General features: G+C 36.5%; 1 protein-coding gene across 1 annotated transcript in view; it reads left to right on the top strand.

Moving 5' to 3' along the window:
• LOC145774095 (multidrug resistance-associated protein 1-like) overlaps positions 1-14,708 on the top strand; it is a 36,222-nt gene extending 21,514 nt beyond the window's left edge. Inside the window, exons 18-34 of the mRNA XM_082585247.1 lie at positions 444-680; positions 1,276-1,443; positions 3,127-3,319; positions 3,799-3,937; positions 4,326-4,467; positions 5,482-5,568; positions 5,935-6,064; positions 6,795-6,949; positions 7,415-7,570; positions 8,452-8,651; positions 9,110-9,236; positions 9,799-9,900; positions 10,184-10,330; positions 11,137-11,295; positions 11,528-11,694; positions 13,520-13,714; positions 14,364-14,708. Coding sequence (XP_082441373.1) covers positions 444-680; positions 1,276-1,443; positions 3,127-3,319; positions 3,799-3,937; positions 4,326-4,467; positions 5,482-5,568; positions 5,935-6,064; positions 6,795-6,949; positions 7,415-7,570; positions 8,452-8,651; positions 9,110-9,236; positions 9,799-9,900; positions 10,184-10,330; positions 11,137-11,295; positions 11,528-11,694; positions 13,520-13,714; positions 14,364-14,472 — 2,613 coding nt within the window. The 3' untranslated portion in view covers positions 14,473-14,708. The remainder of the gene's footprint in view (positions 1-443; positions 681-1,275; positions 1,444-3,126; positions 3,320-3,798; positions 3,938-4,325; positions 4,468-5,481; positions 5,569-5,934; positions 6,065-6,794; positions 6,950-7,414; positions 7,571-8,451; positions 8,652-9,109; positions 9,237-9,798; positions 9,901-10,183; positions 10,331-11,136; positions 11,296-11,527; positions 11,695-13,519; positions 13,715-14,363) is intronic.
• The last annotated feature ends 6,842 nt before the right edge of the window (positions 14,709-21,550 follow it).

The following is a 21,550-nucleotide window of genomic DNA, read 5'->3' as shown; positions in this document are numbered from 1 at the left end:
TTCTTCGTAAAATTAATTCTTTGTAAAACAATTCTTCCAAAAGCATTTCTTCGTGCATTCAATTGAGATTTGATTTATACGAAGAAATGCTTTACGAAAACTTATTTTACGGATTTCATTTCAACAACAATTGTCTTTGAACAATTGTTTTACGAACGACTGTTTAAGAACAATTTGCCCATAACCGCTTTATATACATGTAGTAGAGGCTTTGAACCACTAACGCAGGGCCGGTCACCACGACTGACAGAGTGAAGTTTTCCGCTTGTTGAAGTGTTGTTGCCGGGGAATTATTCTATTCACCAGGTGCTGCTGAATGTAGAGCAGTCTTCAACGTGTGTTGCCCAAGCGTATACCCCGAGATTTCAGCCAGTGCCGCTTGACTTTGAAGCTTCTTCCCACAAAGTCACGCTCTAATCAACTGAAGTATCGGTTTTGTGCAGGGTTCGGTGGCTTATGTTTCACAACAAGCCTGGATTCAAAACACAACTTTGAAGAACAACATTGTCTTCGGTAAAAATCTGAATGACCAACATAATGGACAACTAATCACTTGTTTTTCAAAAGTCAAGCAACCAACCAACACGACAGAGTTTTATCAGAAAGTTATTCGGTCAACTGCACTTGGACCCGATCTAAAAATTTTACCGGCTGGTGACCAAACGGAAATTGGAGAAAAGGTTTTCTGTTCAAAACTTTTTTAAATAAAGTATCACTAATTCTTTTGATAACACTTTTTGGTATCGCAGTTATGTGCAAAAAGTAAAGTTGCAAAAGTGGGCTATAACTTCGATACATGAATATTGAGTTATAGGTCTCACGTAAATTTACTGTTTTTTTTATGTTGTATATAATATATATCTATCAATCAAATCAATCAATATATCAATCAATCAATATTTGCGTTCAACTTCGACACCGTTCCATTTTAAATAAGCCATGACACCACTCGGGTGTGGCAGACTCGATGACCAGTTCGGTCCTTCTGTCACTCCCATCGTCATCAGCAAACAACCTAGCTCACATTGTAATCTTGTATTGTTTTGTTTTTTCGCATGTGCTGATGATGCAAAATAAAAGAACTTCTTCTTCTTACAACAAAATCTTCAGCTCATCATATTGTAGCTCTGCTTTTTATTGCAACTTTCAAGTAGTTTACAAGTTTTCAATTATTATTGTTTTTCATGATAGAATAATGAACAAAGTCAACAAAACGACATGTTGCATTGCATATTCAAAGCATACCAATGCAACTATGTTATTTTACCGTTCTAGGGCATAAATTTGAGCGGAGGCCAGAAGCAACGAGTTTCACTGGCAAGAGCAGTGTTTGCAGATGCTGACGTCTATTTGTTGGATGATCCACTATCTGCTGTTGATTCTCATATAGGAAAGCACATTTTTGAAAACGTTGTTGGAAAAAATGGTTTACTTCAAGGAAAAGTAATTTTTGCAAAAGCATTTTATCACGATAAGTTTTGATAAAACAAAAGTCTTCATAAGAAACTTACGTTTTTTTGTTGTATCCTTGCTTGCTTACGCTCAGTGGTAGAAATTTTAGTTAGGTGAACGAAAAGGCAAGGTAGTCGTTCTTCGTGTGCACTTTCAGAGATGCCTTGAATTGAACTTGAAGTGCTTTGTCAAAGACACACTTGTATGCTTATTAGTGGTGCTGAGCCGGTGCCCATTCGAGTGCTGTTCCAGGGCTCTCACCACTTGGCTATGCAACTGCGACTACTTTGATCTATACCGAATAGTATTTACAACTGAAAATTGAGACCCATAAAATACAGAACAACTTTCTTTTGTAATTGGGTTCATAATAAGCAAGCTTAATCAAACATAGCTGTTGAACCATAGGCATACGAAGCCGAGCAACGTTATCAAGTTTAACATAATAAAGTTTATTAACTAAGCAACAAATTAAATATCGAACGTTTTCGACATCACACGATGTCCTCTTCAGGAATAACATATATACAATTTTACTACATCTGAATAAAATACAATGGTTATTATAACTATAAACAGGAAAAAACAAAAACTGCACAGTACTTCTGACTAGCTCAAACTCAACGATGTAGGCTGTACGAAAATTGTTTGTTTGTTTATCTTGATCCTGCATTGCGGGAAAGCGGACTTGAGCGCTATGCATCGGTGTACGCCTTCTGACATACACCTGACCCACGCTGCAGCCGACGGCAATGTCTGTTTCCGGTTGTCTACTTTACTTATGACTTAAATTTGGTACTACCCATTACTCGAAATCGATCACTAGGTAAAGGCAATTATCGCAAGTTTCTTGCCCAGAGAAACAACAGCAAGTGCGGGTGGCTGGAGTCGAACATGCAGGCTCTCGACTGCGAGCCCAACGCGCTAACCACTCGGCCACGGCTACCGGCGTGGCCGAGTGGTTAGGTAACTGCATCAAAAGGTGTTGAACACTGAACAGATCACATGATATGGTAGAAAGGCAAGGTGCGAAAAAACTGATTTTAAAATACAGAGAACAAGAAAGATGAGCCGCAAGCAAACAATTGTCTGTTCGAAAGTGAAACAGACAATTGTATTCTTGCGGCTCATCTTTCTTGCTCTCTGTATTTTAAAATCAGATTTTTCGCACCTTGCCTTTCTACCACATCATGTGATCTGTTCAACACCTTTTGATGCAGTTACCTTTGATTTTTGCAGAGCCTATATCGTTGAGTTTGAGCTAGTCAGAAGTACTGTGCAGTTTTTGTTTTTTCTTGTTTATAGTTATAATAACCATTGTATTTTATTTAATGTAGTAAAATTGTATATATGTTATTCCTAAAGAGGACGTCGTGTGATGCCGAAAACGTTCGATATTTAATTGTTGCGTAGTTTTGTGTTTTTGTAAATATAATAAACTTTAATATGTTAAACTTGATAACGTTGCTCGGCTTCGTATGCTTATGGTTCAACAAGACAAATTCTCTACCGAAGCTCAAACATAGCTATGTCCTATATAATTACAGTAGCAATCACTTCAATACTGTTGTTTTCTTTTTGCATTCAAAAAATTATTTACTGTACCATATGTCCGCTTTTTGTTCAAGTTGTTAAATAGACAGCAATAACAGAAAGTCATTCGTGTTTGTCTAGACTCGTATTTTAGTAACTCACGGAGTTCATTACCTCCCTCAAGTGGACAGAATAGTTGTTTTGGAAAAAGGAAGAGTGACCGAAGTGGGAACATACAACCAATTGAAAGAAAGAGGAGAAGATTTTTCGAAATTCTTGAAAGAATACGCAACCAATCAAAATGACGAAGAAAATTTAGAAGATGAACCCGAAGGTACCCTAATCTATTTTTCTAGCTATTGTTACAGCATTCATCTCACTAACGCAAAAGTAAAAACAAAAACGTATAAGCTGCATATATTGCTTCACTGACACTTTTCGCGCCATGGCAATAAGCATCCACATCACTCTGAGGAGTCCAAAACGCCAGTGAAGCAATAAAAGCAACTTGTGTGCTTCCATTTTTACTTTCGCATTCATGAGGTAGACGTTGCAATTATTGCTACAAAATAATAACCCTAATATCTATTCAAACTTTCTAGTGTTGTGGTCTAACTGGTGAATACAATCTTTCAGCTGCTTTTAGCAAAGTTTCAACACAACAAGCGCCAAGTTTGTGATGAAGATCGCATTATATGTGTAACGTTATTGCGTTTAGCCGTGTGCACATAGTATTTTCGCAGAGTTACCTTTATCTCACTAGGCCTGCTTGCTATGTGCAATAAGGCCAAGTGCCTTGAATATATTTTCCAGTTGATCTTGTTGATGATGATGATTTTTCGTGCATCCCCGACTCCTTTGATGATGTTGCTGATACCCTAAACAACAATGACGTAATTGATGACGCCATGAAACAAGAATGCCGGAACAGCATAAGGAAGCGGCGTTCTATGTGAGTAAAAATTGTTTTTCAGCAATTGGTTTTAAATTAGATGAAAACTTCTCGAAAGTGCAAAGCAAATCAATGTGTTTTAGTTCACAATTGTAGATACTAGCGACCTGTTTCAGCCTCATGCTACGGTTTACTGTGGTAGTGACGGTTTGTCACAAGCATTCGAAACACAGTATCCTAGTCACGTGCTATGACAAGTGGTGTTGGAGTCACTCAGTGTACTTGTTTTATATGGCTCTTTTCTTCCGCTTGAGGCTGCTCTCATGATTGTTTTTTTTAAGTTTGACTTTTTCAACTAGGTTTCGACGGTTCATCGCGAAAGACAAATGATCCATGCATGTCCTGGCAGAAGCATAACTATATTCTTTTGAGTAACTTGTTTTTTCAGGAGAGCTAGCGTTAGATCAAAAGGAACGATTTCAAAAGCGGAGAGCAAAAAAGCACTAGAAGCAATGCAAGAAAAGATAGAAATAAAAAATCAAACCAAAGACGGAAAATTAACAGATGCAGAAACTTCTCAAATTGGATCGGTAAAGGAAATTGATTAAATTACAATTTTTTAGCTTTTGTTGGCCTAAGTTAGATTTTATTTTTACAACGATTTTTAAATTAAAAATATTTAGCCTTTTTAAGGATGATTGACATTTCGTGGTCTTAAAGGTTGTCTTATAATCTTTTATCTTTTTGTGGCCGTTGAACCTCGAGAAAAACAATTAACAGATAATGTCAAAAATGCATAAATAATACACTGTATCATGGTTTTTCCTTGTTTTCATAACATCACATGAAGTGTAAATATGTCATTTGCAAGAACTAATTTCTTGTAAGCATGATTACAAAGGTAGGCTATGCTAGTCCGTGAAAACACTGCATCTCACCTATCAATTTGCAATGTGCTACCAAACTGACTCGTACTTTCAGTGTTGGTATTTTTTCTGAGAAACTTTATATTTGAGTGAACTAAGTAGTTAGCGTTCAAAAACTCATTTCAAAAATGGGTTTAAACTTTCATATCATACATATTAATAAATTCGCTTTAAAATCTATCAGTTATGTGAAATCATTCTCATTAATTACTTTTATTTTACACAATAACCTACTTTTGATTTTTTGTGAGTATAATAACTTACACAAATTAACCTGTTCTCTATCTATTTTAGAGGTAAAATAATTTTTAATGTTAGTAAAAACTTATTGCAGTTTGAATTATTCATCGATACATATACTTTAAAATTAGATCTTTGCATGCACGTTTTAAACCATTGCGGTTTTGCCACCTTTTCCTTTTGCTGGTGTAATTTATTTCCACAATATCGTTTGTTTTGCATTTCGACAAAGAAAATTCATTTCAATTTGGGCTGCTTAAACTTATTAACTGACTAACTTCAAAATGTATCTTCAATAACTTTTGTTGAGAGTATGATATGAGAATTTTTATTTGTCAAAAATCTACTACGTCAACTGTTAATAACCAAAAGAAAGGACGTGCTTATCTTCAATTACAGTTCTTGATGTAATAGAATTATGTTTATAAAAAAATGTAGGTCAAGTTTGCTGTGTTTTGGATCTACATGAAAGCGATTGGTCTGTTTATGTGCGTGATTATCATTTCAACTCAAGCTTTACAGCAAGTAAGCCGCAGTGTTTAATCCAATTTATCCACATTGCATTGGATTGCAGTGAAATTAAACTTATTCCTGGCTTAAAAAGCCTGCCAAATAAAGCTTGTACTGTTTGTATTGGAGAATCGTAAATGCTGTGACGTTCTCACATCAGTTTTCATTGCTGTGAATGAATTGGCTATAAAAAAAAGTTTGACGTTTGTTTTTTTATTTCTGTTTTTTAAATTCTTTTCATTTTATTAAACCCATACTAAAGTCAAATTACTTGCTCAGCCTTGGAGCTGATCACACGAATAGACTCCTCTGAATAGGCCTATACCCGATGATGTATTAAGCCACAGTGGGCTATTGCAAAGTTCATTTCTTTCATTGCAGACTTCTAAAATTGGTTCATCAATGTGGCTTAGTGATTGGTCGGAAGCTTCGGACGTTCTACCAATCAACCAATCTCGTGCTGAAACTGGAATGAGATTGGGGGTCTATGGGGCACTTGGCTTCTGTCAAGGTGCTTGTCTTGGGATTTTCAACATTTTTTAGCGGTTTAAGTTTACAAGAAATCGGAATTTGTTATTTTCATTATACGTTGCATCAGTAAAGCACAGAAGCAAATTTATTGATATGTTGTTTCCCAGACAGCAAATCAAAAAAAACAAAAAACGATTGATTTGCTATCTGGGATTACTACTACAGACGTTCAGCTTCATTTATTTCTTTTCTAACATGTGCTGTAAGGTTTGTCTGATGAATGCCAAAGTAAAAGTACCAACTTAGGAGTGGTTTTATTGCTTCACTGACGTTTGGCACCACGGTAATACGCATCCTCAGTGCGAATAGCCTACAAAATATAATTTCGAAATTATACATTGCAGTACAATCGAAGGCAAAAGAAAAATTGATTAAAAAACATAACTTGAGATAGTGAAAAAAGGTGTAAGCATGGTTCTTTTATACGTCCGATAACGTAAAACTTCAAACAGTTTTGGCACATCTTGAAACGTTGTTGTAATTTCATGTTGTTTGAAGTGTTTTTTGAATTTTTTGTTTTAAATGTTATTCACTTTAAAGATGCGCATTGCCATGCTGCGCAAAACGTCAGTAAAGCAATAAAACAACTCGTAATTTTCTGTATTTACTTTCTCATTCATCAGATAAACGTTGCAGCTATCTAGAGAAGTAAATAATCCGGATGAACATCCAAACTTTTCAGTTTTCAACTTTTTGTTTCTTTATTTCAGCGTTTTTTGTCTTTACTGACGCGTACAGCACTGCTGTTGGATGCATCCATGCTGCAAAGTTAATGCACTTAAAGATCTTGAAGAACATATTCAGAGCTCCCATCTCATTTTTTGATACTACACCTATGGGAAGAATAGTTAACAGGTTTTCAAAGGTAAGCATTTTGTAGCTAAATTTACGAAAATGTCTTCGAAACTACGATTTCTCGTTTATAATCTGATGTTTCCTGAAGAGTATAATATGTTTGAACTTATGACATTGACATAATCAAGTTTCTAGAGCTCATATACAATTATTAAAGTTTTGACTGCGTGGCCGAGCAACACCCATTGAGCGCACATTGCTCTTTTACAAAGTGGGATAGATACGAATACGGGCTTTCATGCATTCCTATTGACTTAGATCGACATTCGACATCAATCAATCACTGAGCACAAGTTTAGATGTACGGAAGTAATACGAAAAACCATATTTTAACGACTTTCAATGCAGCGATACACAAGAAAGTAATATCATTTTTTGTTTAGATCTTGATTTTAGAGGTTCTAGAAAATGATTAACAAATATGCATCCATCAATTCTTCCAACCAAATCGGTTGATCAATTCTTTATTTTTCAGGACGTTTACACAGTCGATGAAATGCTCCCACAGTCTCTGCGTAGCTGGAGCAATTGTATGTGGGGCGTCCTTGGCACGATTGTGGTCATCATGTACTCAACACCTGAGTTTGGTTACGTCATTTTGCCGCTTGGAATTTTCTACTTTATGGCACAAGTAGATTTATTGAAAAAATGTTAATTGAACTGTCAAGTGATTTATCTGATTAGGAAAAAAATATAACTTTGTGCAAAGAAATGATGATTGCAATGAGATGCCGTAGCAGGTAAAATATTCGCTTTCCAGTTACACAATCCTAGTTTGACTCCCGGTTCAAACTAGTTGTTAAACCAGCACTGTTCACCTTTATATGAGCGTAGTTACCGAAGGAAAGCCTACTGGGGAAAAAGAACTGCCCACCTCACTGTCGCTAGGCGAAGGCCGAGAATGATGATAATTTTATTTTCTCGTTTCTCGAGGTTCAACGACTGAGTCTGGGCACATCCTTAGTTTTACTACGCGTAGGCTACTCTTGATAAATTGTGTTTCTGCTTTTGTTTAAACATTTCCTTCTTCTATCCTCCAGAATATTTTTATGACAATTATTATACAGTAAAAGCATTTTATTTTTTATGAAATTAGCTCTAAATTTTTCTTTTTCTTCAACACGCATCATTGGGAGAACAGGCTAGGGTGATAATATACTCGACAGCGCCTCCACAAGGCTGGACTGAAATTGCTTTGTATTATTTTATCTCAAAGCAGCACCAAAACGACGGTGATGCAGCAGCTTAAATAGTGGTCGCGGTTGCCAAAAGTAGTAAACAAAAAACCCTTGCACTTGCCAAACAGCCTGAACTGAGTTATCACAAGCATTTAATCCAGGGAGTTACTGTCGGTCATCTGTCACCGCTTCATGTTATCCTTTATGTTTTCAGCCCACGTCTTCCTTAGACACAGCCTAATATATTTTGGTGTGACGGTGAGGTAGGCTATTTACTCATTCAACTGATACTGACAAGAAGGATTTTTTTACAAATCATCTATTCTGGTTGTAGCGATTTTACGTGAGGACATCTCGACAGTTGAAGCGTTTGGAATCCGTGACACGTTCTCCGATTTACAATCACTTCAGTGAAACCTTGTCAGGAGTGACCACAATTCGAGCATACCAACACAATGAGCGCTTTGTTCGGGAATCAGAACAAAGAGTGGATACAAATCAAGCTTGCTACTATCCCAACCTTGTATCTAACAGGTTCTTGCATAAACTAGTAAAAAGTAAGTTAGGTTAGTTGTAAACTTGTAATGTAGTCCGCCCTGTTAGCTCAGTAGTTACGCGCCCGGCTCAAGATCACGCAGTAGGCTACTGGTTCGTATCTTGGGGTGTGCGCTTGAGCAACGCATTTCAGGACTGCTCTTCATTCGACGGCACCTAATGAATGGAATAATTCCCGGGCAACAAGGCTTCAACAATCGGAAAACTTCACTTTGCCAATCTCGGTAACCGGTCCTACGTCAAGAGCCTCTGCAAGTAGGCTATGCGAAACTACTAGGAGTAACCTATCAAGGCTTTGTCAGTCTGAGGATAAAGATTCAAAACCAAACCAATGTAATGTGAAATAAACAGCAGTTCAATTGTCTTGCCTGGCTAAAACTGCAATTGCTATTTCATTACAATTACTTTTATTCTTACCACGGTATATGTTCTTTCAGATGGTTGGCGATACACTTGGATGTGATTGGAAACGCAATAGTATTTTTCGCCGCGCTATTTGCTGTTTTAAGCAGAGGAACAATAACCGGAGGGTTGGCTGGACTATCATTGTCTTATGCGCTGCAGGTTATCTTCATTTTTTAACGAATTTCTCATTTGATAGATTATTATTTATCATACGGAAGCACAGTTTATTAACCTGGTTTCTACATAACAACTTTTTGCCCTGTTTTATTACCAACTTTTGACTGTTAGCATATTATTATTTTTATTGTACCCGAATCATTTTCAACAATATTGTTTGACTTGCGCTATTTCAGTTTAAGACTTTCGTACGCTTGCGGAGTTCAACAAATTGTTTCATTTTTACTTAACAGTTCAATGCTTTCAATTATAAATACTGATTTATTATCCTGTTACAAGTTGGGGTATAAACTTAATAAATAGAAAAATAAGACGATTTTTATGACAGAAAAACAGTAATAGCCTACCATTGTACAAACGGTATACAAAAAATAAATAATAGCCTACAAACATATTGTTCCTCAGTTTAATAATAAGTAGTGGTGACTTGTAATGATTGTAACAATAATAAGAATAATTATTTATAATCATGATTTAAATAAAAAAATCATGATGACCAGCAAAAAATGGTTGTACAGAATGTTTGCAATTTACATCTTTGCAGATCACCAACACATTGAACTGGTGGGTGCGGCAAACGAGCGAAACAGAAATCTACGTGGTGGCAGTAGAGAGACTAAAAGAATACTCTGATGTCGAGAACGAGGTAAAATGAGTTTGACACTTACCTTGTCAGAAAGTAAACATTAAAATATACTCCACTGAGAAAGCCTGAAGGCAGAAGCGATGTGCCACTGTATGCAGTTATTACTTCATTATAGCTTACTGTTTAGTGTTTGAATCACGGATATGTAAGGAAACATAACAATCTCAAGCTATTAACACAATTACCTGCTACCAAAAGTGATGGAATGAGATTTGTCACATTGCTTTACTCTAATTTGAAGCAACAATGTTTTGTTTATTACAGGCATTTTTTTATTCTACAGGCTGCCTGGTCTATTAACAACAACAACCTACCATCCGACTGGCCAACAAAAGGAGCGGTGTCTTTCAACAAATACAGCACAAGATACAGAGAGGGTTTGAACTTAGTTCTACAAAGTATTTCATGTGACATAAATCCGGGGGAAAAGGTGATTTCAAGTTTAAAACTTAACTCTACGTAACTCTAATAAGGGTATAACCAGGTTGGTCTAAACTCTGAAGCCTTCAAGGCCTTCTTCTGATTTAAAACATAAACGTTTCAACAAAAAGAGTTTTTGTGTGCTTCACCGCAAAAATATGTAAAGCATCTGTAGTCCTAATTGATTATATAGAGCAAGAAGTTTTTTGAAAACCTTCTAATGGCCAAAATTAAGGTAAAAATCCAACTACCTCACTAAAACTACAACAATTTTGATTGTACTTTGTCTCCACTGTCAAAAAATGAGTATTATGGATAACTGCATTCTTTGATTGGGTCTTATGGAAACGATAAAGTTTAACTTTTTTATACTATATATTCCTGTTTTCTTGTTGCACTGAAATTTGCAATTTAAAAGTGACATTGATGTTTACAAGTAAAACTTTTGTTTTGATATATTGTAAGCGCTGTCACGAATAAGGATAGTAAGCAAACATCAAAAAAATTCTGAAAATATTAGTTAGCGTGAGTTTCAGTTTAATATAGGTATAAAAAAAATTCCAAGCAAAATAGACTTCATCTGTACGCTTTCAGAAAGTATTAGCCCACATAGCCTAGATTGCGACTTTCGTATTAAAGCTTAGGCTACCTCATCATGAAAGTAATTTTCATCGCTGACACCTTCTGCATAAATTTACAACTAAATAGCCTACAAATAGTTGAAGTTCAGAAAATCACCATCATCTGTCTAACGAGTTGCAAAATTGTAGTCTGTGACAAACTATCAAAAATAGTTGACATCGTTTGAATATTAAGGTTGGCATCGTTGGAAGAACGGGCGCTGGAAAATCTTCTCTGACCTTAGCGTTGTTTCGTTTAATCGAGCCTGCGGAAGGCAATATCACCATCGACGGAGTTGACATTAGTTTTATTGGCTTGCATGACTTGAGATCAAAAGTTACAATTATTCCACAGGTTAGTCAAGAAGATGAAAATTCTGTTCGTCTGTAGCGGTTTATTGTCGGAATTGTGTTACACAGTACAAACATCCTACTTTTGTCTGTTTGAAACCTATTCGAAGCTGCTTGTTCAACAAACAAAACACCTGTAGGCCTAAACATCTTTTCCAAATTTGATCATGTGCAGTCAGCTGAAGTTTATTGTAGGTAAGCCTTGCAGTTACCTTTTCTTCCCGATGCACCAACAGGATCCAGTATTGTTTTCCGGTTCACTTCGCATGAACATTGACCCGTTTGATCACTATGACGATAAAGAGATATGGGACTGCTTGGAACAAGCACATCTGAAAGATTTTGCCAGCGGCTTGCCTGATAAATTACAGCATATTTGTTCTGAGGGAGGAGACAATTTGAGGTGGGTATAATTTTACTGTCAAATGTCCGCGCTTATAAAAGTTAGCCCTCCAGCTTTTTCGTAAAATATAGGTACAATAGCCTACTGTATAGTGTATACTTTCCAAAAATGTGTCTGTGGTGGAAAGCCAAGTCAGGGTAGCTTAGTCCAGTTCTTCTACAGCAAGGGTCTCAAACTCAAATTGCACTGAGGGCCAAATGAACACTTGTAAATCGACTCGAGGGCCGCACCACACAATAAGAAGTCAATTGTCTCTCCGTTAGCTCAGTAGTTACGCACTCCACTTAAGATCAAGCGGCGCAGGTTCGACTCTCGAGGTGTGCACTTAAACAACACATTTCAGGACTGCTCTCCATTCAGCGGCACCTAATGGATGAAACAATTTCCGACAACAATACTTCAACAATCGAAAAACTTCACTCTGACAATCTCGGTAACCGGCCCTGCGTCAAGAGCCTCTTACAAGTATGCGAAACTACCAGGAATAACCTATCAAGGCTTTGTTAGTCCGAGGGTAAAGATTCAAAACAAACCAATAAACAAAATAACACAGTGAAAACGCAATAAAACAGATACTGTACAGCAGTAAGAACACACCAAGAACGTTAGATTGCAAGAAAAATTAGTAAGAACAAAGAGATGAAAAACGTTGTACCAACGCAAAAAAAAAAAAAAAAAGGAAAAACCAAAAACACGCAAACGAAACGACGGACTTGGAGAGCTAAAATCTTGCAATCAACTTTCAAAAACGCGGAAAGAACTAAACTGTTCAAGAATTGACTTCAGCAAGTGCCAAACTTACTACACTATTGCAATTATGACACAATGAGTGAATAAGCAATGTGATTGCGATGTAACAATACGAGTTTCCCGTACGCAAAAATGGCGCGACAGTAGTGTTAAAAAGTCGTCTGAAGTTTGATGGGCATTTTCAGGTTTTTTGAGCATTTTATCTTTCTATAGAGAAAAATATTTACTGTGATTATGAATTATTTCAAAGTTTAAAAAGGCATCGCGGGCCGCACCAAAAGTCCTCGAGGGCCGCATGCGGCCCGCGGGCCGCGTGTTTGAGACCCTTGTTCTACAGCATAGGCCGAGTGGTTAGCGCGTTGGGCTCGCAGTCGAGAGCCTGCATGTTCGACTCCAGCCACCCGCACTTGCTGTTGTTTCTCTGGGCAAGAAACTTTACGATAATTGCCTCTACCCAGTGATCGATTTTGAGTAATGGGTAGTACCGTACCAAATTTAAGTCATAAGTAGAGTAGACAACCGGAAACAGACATTAATTGCAGTCGGCTGCAGCGTGGGTCAGGTGTACTTCGGAAGGCGTACACCGATGCATAGCGCTCAAGTCCGCTTTCCCGCAATGCAGGATAAAGATATGAAAAACAAAACAAGGCCACATCTCATATAAGTTACTCATAGCTTACATCTTAATTTTTTACAGTTTAGGCTAGCTGTTGCTGAAAATCTAACTAAAATTTTAAATAAGAAATAGCCTACATTTCTCGTTTTTCAGTAGCCTACCTGGTCATTTCATATTATACAGTTGCTTATATTGTCTGAAAAACAAAATATAGGTTGAAAAAAATGACGTTTTATTCAGGCTGTTTGCAACGGTCTATAAAACGTAACAAATCAGGCGTTATGTTTATATACAATAGGTAGGCTATTCATATTATTGCAGTAAGTTAATGATTTTATGAAATTTATCTGTCCTACTGTGCATCATCTCGTGAAAAACTCACAAGTCTGTAAGTTCTGGTCATAGGCCTAGGCCTACATGATTAAACACGAACTTATAAGATGCTATGATATATTTCAGTGTGGGACAACGGCAATTGGTCTGCCTTGCCCGGGCATTGCTGCGAAAATCCAAGATACTTGTCTTGGACGAGGCAACAGCAGCGGTGGATTTGAAAACTGATGATCTCATCCAAGATACAATCAGAAAGCATTTTAAAGACTGCACAGTTATTACAATTGCCCATAGACTCAACACCATTATGGATTATGACAGGTAAGCTACCTCGATCTACAGGAAGTAATCACTTGAAGCGATCGCCATTGCTTCTTGCACATGCTTTGTATTCTTCTATAGCAAAATTATCGTTCTTAAATTAGAACTAAACCATTCGCTTACAACCAACCCTCTGCCAATTTCGATTACCGACTCTGAGTCAATAACCTCTACAAGTAGGCTATCAAGTATGTAAAAACTACCTGGAATAACCTATCAGATGCTTGTCAGAATGTCAGTCCGAGGATAAAGATTCAAACCAACCAAACACACATCTGCTTTTGCGGTGCTCGTAATTCGTTTTATCAATTCTTTTTAGCTACAGTAATTAAGAGATCACCTCTCACAACTCTACAAAGACGAGTGGTTGGTATTGAATGATAGCTATCTCACCGATAGGCGCTGGGCTACTTTCTACAAAAAAAACTTGCATGCTTGTTTTAAGCCGCGGTGCGTTTGGTTTGGCTATAAACTTGATTCATGTAGCCTACACTACATTTTTTTTTCTTGAAGTGCAGCGTGTACCGTATATTGTTTTCTTGTTTTGAATGACCAAACCAATGTCGGTTTCTATTTCACCCTAAATCCTATTTTATGAAGTTAAAATTAAATAATTGATCGAATAATCCAGGCTGTTACATTTGTGCAGGATTGTTGTTCTGGACGCTGGAAAAATTAAGGAATTTGATTCGCCAACAAATTTGATTGATCAACAATCAATATTTTATGGTATGGCAAAAGATGCAGGATTGGCGTAGCATACTGAAGCTGGTTCAAACTTTGGCTTACAGGATAATTTTGAAATTGACATTTGGACTTGAGCAATTTAACTTTAGAAACACTCAACTCGCAATCTGTTTTAAATAAATGTTATCTCCTAAAATTGTAGTTAGGCTACGTTCGCTTTTACGGTCCTATTTGTGGCCTATTAAAAACGAGGAAACGAAAATGCTTTTAATTAGGCTACTTATTTTTTGTTCCTTGCATCAATATGTGTCAAAGTTTGATAACGGCTCCTCTTTTTCATGTGTTATTTAGTTTTTACTCCTTAACTCTGTAGATAGGCAATAGGCTAGTACGATAGGCCTGTTACATCAAGAAATCTTTTGAAGTTCTCGTACGGGTACGGCTGTAAAATATATTTCAGTCGTTTAATCTCATTAGGGTTACGCTAACGTGTTTTTATCACCAAAAGATACAAGGACTAATTTTCGATGAAATTTAACAACAGCTAGCTTACTCGTTCATCCATACATCATCATAGCTACTCTAGTTCATCCATATCGTTTGTAGGTTACGCTAATGGCGACTGTACATAAGCAATAAACGTTGTAGCCCAATTCATGCACTGAATTAAGTTCCTCGTTATAGGAGTGATAAATTATAGGCCTACTACAGCAGTGATGTACGCGCGTACAAAAAAATATTGACGCTGTCAGCGTAAACGCAAACGTTCGAAAAACCATACGTCGTATGCGTCAACGTAACTTGTAAAACAAGTTAACGGCGTCAGCGTCAGCGCATACACTTGCGTAAACTCATTTTGTTTACTTGGTGCCAAACATTCACAGTTATAAATCACTCGAAACAAACAAGTTTTATTTTGAATTTCCACGAAGAAACACAAGCATCTGAAAGTGTTCATCTGACATTTTGCTGCGTTTTGGTTTCAATATGTCTTTGCCCATTGAAAACATTCTTTCAACTACAGCGCTGGAATGCATTGGCGTGTTGTAGCGAAAAAAATACATTAAAAAGTATACGTTGACGCTATGCGCTAAAAAACCGCGAAGACGGCGTAGCCTCAAGCGACAACTATCCAAAAAAATGTGGCCGCAAGCGTTAGCGCAAACAAAAAGTATACGCCGCAAGTCTACGGCGTATACGTAGCCTACATCTCTGTACTACAGTAGGGGAAGGCGGGGAAATTTGAGCAGTTTTTTTTTAAATCTATTTTTTTTTTTTTTTCACCACATTTTTCGAAGACTCAAGTATTGCATTTCAAAAACACGCTAATAAACCAAGTTTTAAGACAAAAACTGGTTGGTTTTATTTATTATTTTGCACTGTATTCAGGGTCGTTGACAGGATTTCTCGGGCCCGGTACCAATTTATTTTCGGGCCCCCTTCATCGACAATGTTATGAATATAAAGGTTGTGTACAAACTTTTATTGATGTGCTGTTAAAATGACGATGAAACATGCCGTTCAAAGTAGAAAATTAAGAGGAATATCATTTATATATTCTCAAAGATTTGTTGTATCTACAAATTTCCCCAACTGCGCAATTAGGGATTTCTCCGTAAACTGCAAAATCCTTGCTCTCAATCACGATCTTCGTCGATATGTTTAAAATTGTTGGGTTTTCGGCTGAAATTAATTCTTTGTAAAGTAGAGTAGCCGTAGAAGAGTAAAACATTTGGGGGGGGGGGCGAACATAATTTGCCCAAATTTTCAAAATTTGCTCAAATTTTGTCTTTGCGTATATATGTTTAAAAATACAAAATTACTCACAATCTCTGAGAGTCATCAACTTGGCCATGTACAAAACACAAGCAAAAAAACACGTACAACAGCAAAACAAGGCTGAACTTACTTTAATCTACGTTCATAGACCTGTCTGTGTCCCAATTAAATAAACCATCAAATTAAAACATTCTTGTGTATCACAAAAAATATACAGTATATTAAGCCTAACTGGATTCAAAAAAATTTGAACTGAGACTTCACCAATAACTGAATAACAATAATTGCTGAATATTCATGTTACCAGATTATATGAAAATCTCCAGCCCAACTTCAATAAAAGACCTGACCAAAAGTAGCTCAATCTTTTCAATTCAAAGATAGTCCAAAGACTCAATATTTGTAAATTTGCATTGAAAAAAACTAAAATGACAATCCGTTTACTTATCAAACCAGTAACATTACTTAATCCATGCTGCTTCAAATCCTACAGCTTGAAAAGAATTTGACAGTTTACCATGCTATGTGCATCAAACTTCCACCTTTGAACAAAACTACTTTTGATACCAAAAATATTGATATTATATTACAATGAAATCATAGTCAATGCTTTTTCAGAAGATCATTACAAAGATAATCTTACTTCACACTGAAGCAGCTAGGCCTACTCAAATCACAAGCACTGAAGAAAAATGACTCCCAGTCTCCCAGATAATAACTTCAAACTCAATCGTTGCCACAAAATACAGACCACATTACCAAAACATGACACAAAAATAGCACTGTTTACATTGCCTGATATATTAACTGCATGAATTGGATGACAAAACAACATAACATGTGTCTTTACATTTGATTGTTGTTGCTCTAAAACTGTGTCATAGATAGTAAATAACTGAGCATATCAACCCTGAGAGTGGCAAAGACAAACAGCAGTTTATACTAAAAAATTCAATATAGAAAACAGTTAAACCATAGCTCACAAAAACATGAAATTAAATCCAGAAAAATTCACAAGTTGTTTTCATTAAATATACTTTTTCACTTTGTACATAACTATAGTTAGTGGCCGGGATCAATGCTCACAAAAGTGGTGTAGGCTATATGTGGCCTCACAACTGTTGATTATTAAAGTCTATAACAAATGCTTATTTTGTTTGACCATACCGTATTTACTTGATTGTAAGCTGCGCTTGGTTGAAAGCCGCCCTTGATTGTAAGCCGCATGTGACAGTGTTAAAAGTTTAATGTAAGCCGCCCTTGAATGTAAGCCGCAAATACTGTTTACACGCAAAGCTGAAACTGTTTACTGTTAAGTACCATAAATAAAACTGACAACTCCTTTTTTTCTTTCAAATGCACGTCATAAATGCATGTGACAATTTAAAATGCACGTCACAACTTCACAATTGTCGGCATCAGACAAGGCAGTACGGCAAAACATCTATGGCAAAGTCGACAAGGAAAAAGGCAAAAACAAAAAAGAAAAAATGTAAGCCGCCCTTGAATTTAAGCCGCAAACATGATGGAAAAAAAAACTTTATAAGCCGCGGCTTACAATTAAGTAAATACGGTATCTAAAAATGATAAGCTATCTTTGTAGTAAACAAAAAAACAAAAAAAACAAAATCTTTGTAGTATTTAAGTCAAGTTTTGCGAGGACAGCATAACTCATGGTAAAATTGACTTATCCAATAATTGGGTATTTTTGCCCAAATATTTTTACAAACAACTACATTAGTGGGATATAAAGAAAAAACAAAAACTTCATAAGCTCACCAGAACCCAGCAAGGTTTCAAAATTCTACCAATGAAGGAATGTAGGCTTGTGTGATATTCTAATGAACATCTGTAATAAGCTTATCTCAGCTTGTCGAAGCATTATTTTGCATTTTTTTCTGCAAATACTGAATTGAAACTTGATATTTTGCCTAAATTTTAACATCGAATATAAAAATTTTCAAAATTGTCGATACTCTGTTTTACATTTAAAGCAAAATGTTTTTTATACAAAATGCAACACTATAAAGTTATTAAACTGGTAGAATGTTGAAAACTTATGGTAAGAATTGATTTGTCCAAATAACTAGACATTTTTGCCCAAATGATTTTAATAATCAACTACATTAGTAGGATATTAAGAAAAAACAAAAAACCTCATAAAGTTACCAATACCCAGTAGGCCTTTAAATCTTACCCATGAAGAAATGCAGCTTACATAGGCTATTAGTGAATATCAGTAATAAGCTTACCTCTGTTTCCCAACTGTGCTTTTTTACAGTTCTATTTTGCAGTTGTCGAATCGAAACTTATCATTTTGCCCAGATTGCAATACCACATGCAACAGTTTTCAAAGTCGGTGATAATACATTTACATTTATTGGAAAATATTAATGTATCTCATAAATTACAACAATTATGTAAAGTTTCTAGACTGGTGAGGCGTCGAAACATTGTGGTAAGATTGATTTTCGCAAATAAATGGACATTTTTTGCCCAAATTTGCGACATTTTTTTCCAGCGGGGAGCGACCGCTGCCCCCCATCTCCTACGGCTATGTAATGTAGATGCAAGTAGCTAGAAGTAATTACCACCAAAAAATATATATATTCAGATATATTCAGAATTAAAGAGTGGGTGAAGATAAATATTTCGTGTTTTTGAAAAAAAAATCGTGGTTAGGAAAATCAGTATACCCGGAAGGGGGCCCGGTAGGCTACTTTACCATCTGACGGCTGAAGTGGCTGTTTTAACCTTTGATGGCAATTCCTTTAGAACTGATTATTTTAAGATCTTGATAATATTTGAAGTCGCGGGGAATCTTTTAAATCCGGGCCCCCTAAATATTCTGGGCCCGGGTCCAAAAGTACCACCTAGACCCCCCTGTCAACGCCCCTGACTGTATTCAAGTGAAAGTAACGATTGCACAACTTGCCCCGGATTATTTTTCCGGGGCAAGTTGTGCAGCACCATGGGGCAAGCTGTGTAGCACCATAGGGTAAGTTGAGCAACACTAGGGGCAAGTTGAGCAACATATTACGACCAGCAAAAGTACAGACAATTGTAACAAATCAGCTATTTTTACATTCATTCACTATCTCCAGACTTTGAAACTATGTAAAAATGGCTATTAGGCTACAACATTTGTAAATTAGCAAAGGCGGTTTACAGGAACAGTTGCACAACTTGCCCCTTCATCAATTGCACAACTTGCCCCATTCACACTTTTTTTAAAGAACAAAAAATTTCAAGAAAACTAACAAATGTACGAAAAATTTTTACTTGTGAAAATACAACTGCATCATATGTCTACTGACCCCTACTGCTAAAGTTTGACTAGTTCTACTGTGCATCCAAAAATCAAAGTTTTGTTTGCATCCGAATTTAGATCCTAAGACCTAAGCACCTTATATCGTTGATCAATCCTAATCTGCCAAAAAACTGATAACTGCGATTCATGTGCTTTAAAGGCATTATAGGTAAAGTATAATAATGGCGCTTAAGAATCATTACGATCTTTATTTCCTTTCAAACGGGAACTTGCACAACTTGCCCCGTTGCACAACTTGCCCGGCCTTCCCCTACAGTAAGACTGCACAATTTTTAAGAGTTAGCTTGCAAATTCAATGGTTCGAAACATTTTAACATAGCCAATCTTATTTTGTCTATCTTTCATGTGCTATCATTGTTAATTCATTTGGTTTTTCAAAGTGAGTACCTGCTGTAGCTCCCAGCCTCCCACGACAATTAAGATATGGATGGGTACGGTAACTACAGACTCACGATTGAAGTGACATCCCGTTTAACACAATTGAAGATGTTCTTTCTTTTTGATAACCGCTATGTATATGAGCTGCTATCCAACCTGTCTTCTTCCTAACTTTCGACTCAAGTTCCACATGTGTTGAGTGAAGATTGATGGTATATTGTTAACAAGAGACGGGTTCAATTGTGATGTGGAATAGTCACTTCACACTCTTATTACGTCCGTCCGTTAGATTCACACATCGTAAAAGAAAGACACAACACGTTTGGAAAACACAAGTTAGAAAATTAGAGAAAGAATGACGAGAGATTGTCGCTCAAGCGTGACAGTGCATCGCAATGATGACGTCACGATTGCGCGACAATCTATGTCACAATACGGAGACAGATAACTTTGCCATAATTTCGTGAACAATGGATACACTTCTTAAAATTAAGGAAATAATAAAGTTATGCAGTTATGACATTATGACTGATTAACCTATTATACAAAAAATTTAATGAAACATGCTGGAGAACATGCTAACTACAGTAGGTTACTGACAAATAAACCATTGGTTGATAGGTTGATATTTTTAGAAATCCATTTGATTGTAGACAAATAGGCTACATTTGCATTGTGCATTCTCAATCAATTAGATATAAAACGAATTGCCTATTGGGCAGTCAATAAGCGGGTTCATTATGTCTTTAACCGCCTCACATGACCTAAATGTGGCACTCTCCAGGCTAAAATGGAAAACCACTGGCATCTATAGATAGAATCAAATTAATATGTCATCCATCTATTAGTCATCTTTCACAATATAGGCTACTATCGTCAAAACATCTTTTACAAACTCACGTTTAAATCGCTTTTCAAATCTACTTGAGAAAAAACGCTTTTCAGTGGAGGCAACTGCCCCCAACTTTCTCTTAAAAAATGCCCTGATCCTAACAATAAGAAGATAAAGCCAGGGCGGTGGAATCGGAGTCATGGTGTTGGAGGAATTTTGGTGTGTCCGGAGTCGGAGTTGATATAGTAAACGCCATTTCCGATTTGGTACAAAACAACAAACAATAAAAAAATTTGTTTGAATCTTTTACCAATTTTTTTTTTTTGGTGTTTCCATGGCCACCTGGAGATGCGGCCTGATTTGTCACATTTTGCAGATTTTGATTACAGCTACTGCTAGTGTTTGACTGACATTTTCTGAGATGTTTTTTACGTTTTGCTGTCTCCTAATGATATAAAAGCTTTTTGTTGCCATTGGGAAGCAGAGTAGCAAATGAGAAAAAGTAAGTTGAAAAACGCAAAATCAGACTGTTATTGAAAAATTAACAGTCTGACTAAAATCTTTGAAATCAAATTTCCTTTGTTTTTCAACATGAGGATGTTAAAACCTATTGTGTCATCTGGGGATGGTCACAATGGTAAACCATAATCTCTTCGTGGGAAAATTGTAACATATGATTCCCGGATCCGTTCGTCTGTATGCAATGACCGAAAAGAAACACTCTTCTGAAAACGTCTATTCAAGAATTGTATTTCTGTAAAATTAGCCTCAAGGCTGTCGAAATTCGGGTGCAACGCGATACACCACTAAACTTGTCACTACAAAACAA

Source organism: Aplidium turbinatum, chromosome 1, assembly GCF_918807975.1.
Source record: "Aplidium turbinatum chromosome 1, kaAplTurb1.1, whole genome shotgun sequence".
Taxonomy (NCBI): domain Eukaryota; kingdom Metazoa; phylum Chordata; class Ascidiacea; order Aplousobranchia; family Polyclinidae; genus Aplidium; species Aplidium turbinatum.
Note: the sequence above shows the minus strand (reverse complement) of the source record. Positions and strands in the feature narration are given on the sequence as shown.